We start from the raw sequence: 9766 nt of genomic DNA, 5'->3' as shown, positions 1-9766 counted from the left end.
ATGTTTCAAGTAACCTAAAAATGCAAATAACATAGCTAGAGATTATTTTTCGTTTTTTTTCTTACAGTATACAAAAGAATTTTACAAGAGGATTAATTACATGTCTTGATTTATTCATTTCAGTAAGAACTTGGTAGTCCTTATTTGCTGCCGTATGGTGTGTCCTTCATTATGTTGCATTCTATTCTAGTATTTAGTTATTTACTAAGATTTGTCAAATCTAACAATGGCAATAAATCCTTGTTGGCAACGAGGGCTTTTGGGTCTGCTGCTGGAGTCGAACAGAGGAGGCCTCTCGGCTTGCAAAGTTGCAAGTGCAGAGAGTCAGCGTGCGGCAGGTGCGAAACGCATAGCCAAGGTTTAAAATCAAAGCTAACAACCCTAGTTTGGTTCAACAGCGCTCTCCATGTAGTCATTCATTATTCACGGTTACTTCACTGTCAAGCCATTGGTTGCCATCAGTCTCGCACCTCAAGTTTTCAGACTCTTCATTCAGGTGATCCGAATCTGATTCCTACACTGTCCAGTAACCTGGAGCGAATGGCACAGCTGACAGTTCATGTCAGTATGTCACATAATTCAGCTTTATTAAGAGCAAGCTCAACAAATGATCCATTTGGAGTGAAGCGTGGGTTGCATTACGATACAACTGTCCGAAGTCTTTTTTCTGAAGAAAAAACTGGGGAAAGTCTGAACTCTGAACAGACATACACTTACCGTACCATCTATCTCTCAGAAGAAGAAGAAAATAGCCAAGATTCAGGCGCTGAGACAAGCATCTCTGATCGTGCGCAGCTCGGCGGCCGCATCCCTCATGCTCATCCTCTCATACGGCGCTGCTCTGGTGCAGCTAAGCCCGACCCTGATGGCAGAAACCAAGCAATCCCGCACTGAAACACCGCTGTAATCACCATCGAATTCAGTGGTAACCAACATCGTCGTATCGAGGACCTCCTCAGTCCTGTCGGGGAACGCCGCGCCGACAAACCCCTGCAGTGTCTGGCCGTCCTCGAAGGAGTCCTCTGTCGGCGACTTCCCAGAGAAGATCTCCAGCAGTGTTATGCCGAAGCTGTATGTGTCTCCATTCGTAGAAACTTTACCAGTCGTGCCGTACTCTGCAGTTGTAAAGCAGTCAAGCCAGGAAATGTGAGCTATATGTAGTACAACATCAGAGCGTGTTAATCTGGTATTTAAATTACCTGGTGCGACATAGCCGATCGTGCCTCTGATTCCAATGGTGCTCTCAGAGCTGGCGATGTCTTGGATCCCTGGATCAAGAAGCAGCTTCGCGAGGCCAAAGTCACCGATGCAGGCTGTCATGTCCTCGCCGAGAAGAACATTGCTCGGCTTGAGATCGCAGTGGATGATAGGTGGTACGCAGCTGTGGTGGAGATAGTGCAGCGCGTCGGCAATGTCCACCACAATGTTGAGCCGCTGGATCGCGGTCAGCCTGCCAACATTCTTGAGCGCTTCAGGCGTCGGATGCAACCACCTGTCTAGGCTATAGTTGGGCATGAGCTCAAACACTAGAGCTCTGAACTCGTCGCCCCTTGGGGTGATGCTGGAGCAGCAAGTGATGATGCTAATCAGATTCCGGTGTCGTATGGTTCGCAATGCCTCACACTCTGACAGGAATGTCTTGGAGGCACCGACTTGCTGTAGATCGAACACCTTCACGGCCACGGTGCCGTGCTCGAACCCCTCCTTGACTTTCAGGGGCAGAGTCCCCTTGTAAACAGAGCCAAACTTTCCTGCACCTATCAGATTACTATCTGCAAAGCCGTCCGTGGCTTTTGCCAATTCGGCATAGGAGATCCTCTCGTAGTTCATGCCATCAAGTATGTCTGGCTGTGTCGTGCTTTCTCCATGTCTCGACTTTCTCTTGTAGCATAGGAAAATGGCGAGGAACATGCCCGAGAAGAGAGATATGCCGAAGATCGGTACCACGATAGGAAGACGCCAATCTGTATGTTGAGTGTGCCTTGCAACAGGACATCGCAGCAGATGGAGCTGCGGAACGCCACCACAGAGCTCGCTGTTCCCGGCGATGTTAAGCCCGGTCAGGTTTGCAAGCACGCCATGGAGCGGCACCTGACCTTCCAAATGGTTGTAGGAGACGTCCATCTTGATCAACGAGCTCGCGTTCCCCAGCTCATCAGGGATTACTCCTGTCAGGTTGTTCCATGAAAGGTACAGCTCCTGCAGCCCAGGCATGTCGCCGAGCTCTGACGGGATGCTACCTGACAATCTGTTGCTTGTCAGGTTCAGCCTCCGGAGCCCCTTCAGTTTGCTCAGCGACAGTGGGATGGTTCCGTTGAAGAGGTTGCTATCCAAATCGAGCAACTCTAAGCTCTGGCAACTATCGAGCTGCTCTGGTATCTCGCCGTTGAAGAAGTTTCTGGACAACTTCAGGAACGCGAGGTTCCCAAGGCGGATGACGTCGCGAGGAAGCGGGCCTTCGAGCCTGTTGTTCGACAAGTCCATTGCTTGGGATAGCGATGGAAGGTCGAAGAGCTGTGTCGGGACTTGGCCGGTAAGCTTGTTGGCAGAGAGATTGAGAAGAACCATTTCCTGCAGGTTACCGAGGGTTGGAGGGATGGATCCACTCAACACATTACTGCTCAGCACTAGCTTGAGCATCTTTGTCAGGCTGCCGATGGAAGATGGCACTGTCCCTGACAATTTGTTCTCCTGCAACCGTAACTCCATGAGGTTCTTGAGCTTCCCAATCCCGTCCGGAATGGTGCCGGTGAGGAGATTGGACTCAAGCCCCAACGTTTGCAGTGCAGTGAGGTTCCCAATGCTAGGTGGAATGGACCCTGACATGCGGTTGCCCCCGAGGTTTAATTCCAAAAGCTCCCTCGAGAGGCTGCTGATGGAGATTGGCATCCTCCCGCTGAAATTGTTGTTGTCGAGAGAAAGCCTACGTAGGCCGCTGCAGTTTGTCAAACGGTCCAAGAACTCCCACCCAACGCCATCAGTTGCAGCCAACTCATTGTTGGATATCTCCAGTGCATATAGGCACAACGTCCCTATCTCATGCGGCACCCGACCACTGAAGCCGTTGTCCGAGAGGCTGAGATATGTCATGCCGGACGCGTTTGCTAGTGTTGCTGGAATCAACCCAGTGAGTCTGTTCCCGCCGAGGAAGAGGCCCCCAAGGTTCTTCATGCCCGCGCCTGCGTACGGCGGAAGGCTCCCACGGAATGCATTGTCCGCGAGAGACATGTCTGCCAAGAAGGACATGTTGAAGAATCCAGGTGGGATATCACCGTCCAATTTGTTCTGGGAGACAGTAAGTGTTTGGAGGAGAGGAAGTCGCGAGAGGCCAACAGGGAGATTGCCTTGTAGAAGATTCTGGTCTAGCTTGAGGCTCTCGAGATTGGTGAGGTTGTCGAGTGACAGCGGTATATCGCCGGACAACGAGTTGCCATAGAGCCATAGGTAGGTGAGATTTGGCATAGTCCCGAGCCAGTCGGGGATGGCACCGGCGAGGCTGTTGTTGTTGAGGTACACATAGGCGAGGCCGGTGCAGTTGCGGAGGCTATCAGGTATCACCCCGCTGAGCCCGTTGTCGCAGAAGCTGAGGTAACTAAGACGTCGCAGCCGCCCGAGGGTCGCTGGGATGCTCCCCGAGAAGGCGTTCTTGCTGAAGTTGAGGGTCTCCAGGTAGGTGAGGTTGCCGATGGCAGGGGAGATGGACCCAGAGAGGCCAGACACGCCCAGGGACGTCACGTGCCCGTGGTCGCAGATCACCCCTTCCCACCGGCAGAAGTGCGCCGTGCTGTTCCACGACTGGAGCGTACCTGACGGGTCCGACACGCCGGCCCTGAATGCCCGCAGTGCGTCCCGCTCGGAGTTGCGGCTCTTGCTTCCCTCCACTAGCTGTACGGCCAGCAAGAGCAGAAACAGGAACACTGCCAGAGGTCGTGCCGTGGTTGCCATATCTAGTGCAGGTAGCTAGTGTGAACTGTGTACCGTGGAGTGAGTGTGATCACCAGAAATCCTGAGATTGTGTGTGTCAAGAGCTTTGGCGTGCACACGACTTATATAGGAGTGGTGCGCCATTGCTAGTGCTGGATGGCCGTCTCGGTTTGCCGTGCAAAGCGGGGTGCCAACGCAGTAACGCAAGATGCTATCATCATGCATTAACATGCCACTCTCCACTCGGCAGCAGCAGCAGAGCATGCCACGCATGGACTGACCGACCTTTTCTTGTGAAAAAATTCAAAGGTGTGGATGAATGTTACTATAGGCTATAGCTAATCGGCTAGGTGTTGACCTGACAGGTGGTCTTCTGGTTAGCATTATAGGTAATGGCTGTCCATGACAGAAACCGGTTTGTTATCTTTCGGTGGAAAATCTCTACTCCAAGCTAGCATTTGCTCCTAGCTAGCTGCCTGGGGAGGTGGAGATGGAAAATGCATAGAAATTTTGTGGAAATTTCTGTACGGGAATCTTGCTGCACTATTACATGAGGCCGTGGCTGTCCGGGCAGACAAATGAGAGGCCTCTCAAACCAATCTCAGTTTTGGACAGTCCTTGGTTGTCACATCGATGAATTGGACTCCAGTTTGACATTACGTTGAACACGGAGGCTTTGCCTTGTCCTATGAGATCATTTTGGTAGGATATTTCAAAGAACCTGAACATGTAAATCACAGAGCTAGAAGACGAAATATTTGGAGAACTAGATGTAAATTTGTTTTTTAGGGGAAAAAGTAGTTTCCTACTGCAATGTACTCCCTCTGGTCTTGTTTAATCGACGCAGCTGTAGTACGTAGATAAGCTACTTCCAGTTCACACTTCGCGTCAATTTTATCCATCCAGAGGGAGTATATACATTTTCTGTTTAATTCTTACAAGTGTACAAAACAATCTCACAAAGAGAAAGAAAGCAGATAGAAAACTGGCTAGTCTTAGCTTATTCATTTCAGTAGGAACTTGGTTATCCTTCATTCTGTTGCATTCTATATACCAAGACTTGTCAAATATAGCCGTGATGTTTTGTTCATTTACATATATAGTTGCGTCGACGCTAAAGTTGTGCACCATTAATATTTCTCTTGTTTCATCTGATTGACCTATTGACATGGCGAACTGGGAGGCGATCAGGCTTTAACAAAAATTACTGCCAATTTCAGCGGATGTTGCTGGATTTTGCCGCATGTTGCACGTAACTGGTGCACAGGTTCTGCTAACCTGAAATTCAGAGGAGGCCGCTCCGCTTGCAAGTGCGTAAAGGCGCACCGGCAGGTGCCAAGCACAAAACCCTAGGTTGGTTATGATGACAAACTTGTGGGGCCAGTTGTTGGCGTGACTAGTATGGCAGATCTATTATTGTGACGGCACTAACAAATATTGAGACTCGTTCAAAGTTCAAATTCTAAACTCGCTTCTATCTATAATCACACCTATTTTTTGTAGGAAGGCTACCTCTTTAGCACGGGCAGGTCCTTGGATGAAAGTTCACTCACAACTGCTTCATAGCCTCCAAAGAAGAAGTTGCTGCCATCCTGCAAAGATCACAGAGTTAAGAACTGCTCATTTATATACTATAAACTGCACATCCCGGATGTCTGCTAAGCAATTGGACCGTACGAATTAGGAACTAAGAATTAATTTACAAAAGGTTCTGCTAACCTGAAATTCATCTTCGACTTTTGCAGAAAATGACCCACCATCGCAATATCTTACCTTAACTTTATTCCAATTGTAAAAATCTGCAGTTTTAAATGAAATATTTCTCAGCAATGTACAAATATAGTGCCTATACAATACCATTGCATGAAATATATCGGAAAGATCGCTTGAAGCGGGATTACTGAAGAAAAGATTCGGCATATTCAAACAGAACAACAACATAATACAGTGTCTGCAATGTCCACACCGGACCGAAAGTCACTCACAGTTATACAGTAACAATGTCCACACGTGACCGAAAGTCACTCAGAGTAATTCTGTAGAGATCCTCAGATTGGTTATTTAGTGGGGTAATTATAAACGGATTAAAACTCGGATGAAGGTAAGATAACCAGTGTAGTAAACAACTCAGTTCATTCTTAAACACTGAACTGCAGAACTTTGGAATACTGGAACCATCGATGCATATTCGCCAGCCGTGGCTGCCGCTGGAAACTAGAACATACCTGGATTCTGCAATCCGTCGTGGCTCAAGATGCCGGCGAACTCAACCATCGTGCCATGTAGTCAGACGAACATATATCTGTTTCCTTGCGTTGATCACACACGGTCAGGTTCCTGCACCACGTACCACCCTGCAGCTCGATCAGCACCAAAAGCTTCGACAGTCATCCCCACTAGGGCCCAAGAACAAACAGATACGGAGCAGAGATATATGATATCACCTGACCTACAAGTGAAGGAGCCATTTTTTGGACCCCTCGACGAACCTCGGGATCCAGTGGTACCAAGGCGGACTACCTTACAGGCACACGACGCCGCTGTCCTTGGTGCCGTCGAAGAGCGTTGGAGGCGGTGGCTGTAGGACGGATAGGAGGTGGTGGTGGTGGAGGATGGAGGGGAAGAGTCGCGAGATGGGGGTTGAAGAAGAAGAAGGCGGCGAGGAGTGCGGCGGCGAATGCTTCTGCGGCGGCGGTGCCGCGGTGGACGTGGCGGAGATACCAGAGGCGCATGCGGTGCGTCGCCGGCGCGGTGAAGGAGGCTCCAGCAGCACATTTTTTTGACAGCCGAGGCAGCAAGTCAATTCCTATTCATCACCCGTTAGCGATGGTTAGTAGCCATCGCACACACGGTGGGTAGTTATGGGCCTGGCCCGAGTTACTCGACTTGCCTGCTCCACTTTTTTGAATTTAAGTAAATTTTAAATTCGTGCAAACTTTGCTGAGATTCTAAATTTCTTTAAAACTATTTTTTTGCTCAACTTCGAAATTTGTTCAAATTTTCTTTCTTAGATTCGAAATTTGTTAAAAAATTATTTTCTGCTAATATTCCAATTTTGAGCAAATTTCAAATTCAAGCAAATTTCAAATTTAAGAAAATTTTAAAATTTAGCACATTTAAAATTAGAGCAAATTTTCAAATTAAGCAATTTTCGAATTCATGCAATTTCAAATTCGGGCAAATTTCAATTTTAAACTTTTTGTGGGTTTTTTCAAAGAAAGCTAATAAAAAACGACTAGAAAAACGTCAAACGGAACCATATGGGCCAAGCCCATTAACGGTTTCTCTTAGCGATGGTTATAAACTTTGGCGATGGGTAGCTCCTCGTATTGGACATGGGCCGTGGACTGCTAGATGGGCCACGTGTAGCTCTTTTGAGGTCTCTTATGGATGATGTAGGTAGGGTTAAATTTAATAATGCTCGCCCTGATGAGCTTCAAATATCTATGCTCTAAAGACTAAAACGAATTAGCTTTTTTGGTGTAGCGGCAGCGCCACAGAAACATGTGCGCCATATATTGGTGCTGACATTTTTTTCCAGGAGATCCCCAAAAAAATCGATTTTCATTACCATCAGAGAACGAAAACATATAGATATCCAAAAGAAAAGAAAGCAATGAAAGTGAGCGCCGCCTACTAGCGTTCTTAGATGGATTGCGACTAGAGGTGCAACTACTGTTCAAAAGATCAGTCGATATACTGATTTATCGGCCAACTTGTCGTGAATCCGGTGGTCATTGATAGGATTTCAGCATATCGCGCGCCACCGATATTTTAGCCGATTTTCTGCATGAGAGTCAATATTCCGTCCGATTTTCACTCTCATAGCCGACATTTCGGCTGATTGTCAGTGAAATTTCAATGAAATTTGGTATGGCAGTCGATATTTTCGTCCTATGGTTTTGTAGAATTATGCATTAGCTCAAATTTTGCATTATTATTGATTCAAATGCAGTGAATCAAGGTAATATTTATGTGCAATGCTCCAATATTATTTTTTGCATAGCATAATATAGAAAATTTAGTGTCAAAAATTAGGATTTACAAAAAAAATAAGCCGATAAATGGCTGGCCGATAAAATCAACTAATCGATCTATAAGCGATTAATCTTCATTTTAAGGCTGACCGATAAGTTAAGATTAACGATTTCTTGAACATTGGGTTCAACTACTTATATACAACACAGGGTTGATCATGTAAACTAACAACAACACACAAGTGGCACCCAATGCCACCAGCAAAAGCAGGAGACGATGGATTACGACTATTGGTGCTGAGATGGTACTCATCTCCTGGCAAGCCCAAAAGGACACTGTCAACTGCTTAAGCGCCGGGCAGTGACGGTGACAACTGACATGCACGCCTTGCCCGAGCTCTCTTTGCATTATAAAATAGTTGGAGCACAAAATAGGGTATCTGCTGGAGCACCGCCGCGCCTTAGCCATATATTAGGGGCTTTTTGGATGCCGCTCTGAAGTGAGACTTCTGTTGAAGATCTGGTTGATCGTCGAGCCAAACAATGGACTGAGATCCAACTGCCTTACTAGCTAAAGTATGAGCTACCTTATTACTTTCTCTTGGACAGTGATTAAAAACAACATGGGAAAACCCTCTACAAAGAACAGAGCATTCTTCATAAAATGATGCAGCCGCACCATGTGAATTTCCACCGTCTTGCATTATCTCAATCACATCCATACAGTCATTGTTGACAACCAGTCTGGTGCATCCAACCTGCCCAACAAGGAGGAGGCCATCTCCTAGTGCGCGAGCTTCAGCAATCGCTGCATTTGAAATTGAAGCGATAGAGCAGCAGCCTCCCGCTACAAAATTTCCTTGATCGTCTCTTATCACAGCTCCAGTTGCACCTATAAAAGACTGATCATAGAAGGACGCATCAACGTTAAGTTTTGTGTAGCCTTCCTTTGGTTTTTCCCACCCACCCCGGCGAATCCCTGGGTTCTTCTTGCATGATCAGGTGTAGTTCAATGTAATGGTTCTGATAGACTGAGCCGAATACAGAGGGTTGGAGACTGTCTCCTCGTGAACTATCTTCCTTCTCTACCACCAAATGTACCAACAAGTAGTTGCAATTAACTCTTTGGTATTTACACCTTGAAGGTTTGTAGCTTGGGTGTGTGGTTGTCTCAAAAGAACCTCAAGAACTGCAAATCCAGAACGGTCAAAAGTGGAGGCTTCGTTGATTCGATCTGCTAGACCAAGCTTCTCCCAAATTTCAGCTGCTCTTGAACATTGAAAGAACAGATGCAGAGTGTCCTCACAGTAAATCTTGCACACCGGGCATAGGCTGCTAGGTATAATATGCCTATTTGCAAGTGTGCAATTACAGGGAATAGTACCATGTAAATATCTTCAGGAAAAAAAATTCACCTTCGTTGAGATTTTTAGTGACCAAACTTTGGACCAAACAATGTAACTATTTTTTATGATCAATAAAGTTGCCATGATGGCTTTTCCTTAAAAAAAAATAGATTTCTGTTGAAGATGTTCGAAAAACACAACAAGATCTCGTTCCCAGTAATGTCAGCATCTCTGGATATTCGTCGGGTTGCCGGCAACAACCCACCGCGACCACTTAGCATTAATCGCAGGCTACACGTGTACGAGTAGGTTTGGACAAGTAATCCAAGTACGTAGGTCTTGATTTGTATTCCGACTAGGATTAGAGCTCATGCCAATGCGTGTATATAAGTAGGCATTAGTGCTCCATCGACTTCTATTTCGCGTGCGTTGCGTACGTGAGCAGTAGCTAGATATCTACGCGTGCATCTGCGAGTTCAGATTTGCTGACAGACCAAAGCCAACAGACCGCTCGCAATA

General features: G+C 46.8%; 1 protein-coding gene across 1 annotated transcript; it reads right to left on the bottom strand.

Moving 5' to 3' along the window:
* Positions 1-633: 633 nt before the first annotated feature.
* Positions 634-4312, bottom strand: LOC127311964 (uncharacterized). The gene is made up of 2 exons (XM_051342442.2): positions 1200-4312; positions 634-1115 (listed from the first exon to the last, which is right to left on the bottom strand). The coding sequence occupies exons 1-2, from the start codon at positions 3943-3945 to the stop codon at positions 760-762; spliced, it is 3102 nt and encodes a 1033-aa protein (XP_051198402.1). The 5' UTR covers positions 3946-4312; the 3' UTR covers positions 634-759.
* Between the last annotated feature and the right edge of the window lie 5454 nt (positions 4313-9766).

Source organism: Lolium perenne, chromosome 7 (genome assembly GCF_019359855.2).
Source record: "Lolium perenne isolate Kyuss_39 chromosome 7, Kyuss_2.0, whole genome shotgun sequence".
NCBI classification, from domain to species: Eukaryota; Viridiplantae; Streptophyta; class Magnoliopsida; order Poales; family Poaceae; genus Lolium; species Lolium perenne.
The sequence above is the reverse complement of the archived record's forward strand: the minus strand, read 5'-3'. Positions and strand labels throughout refer to the sequence as shown.

What these genes read in the sequence shown, in the direction of transcription:
- LOC127311964 (XM_051342442.2), bottom strand. Translation starts at nt 3,945, where the DNA reads ATGGCAACCACGGCACGACCTCTGGCAGTGTTCCTGTTTCTGCTCTTG. An exon ending in GATCGGCTATGTCGCACCAG is followed by an intron (nt 1,116 to 1,199) that starts GTAATTTAAATA and finishes TTACAACTGCAG; the next exon opens with AGTACGGCACGACTGGTAAA.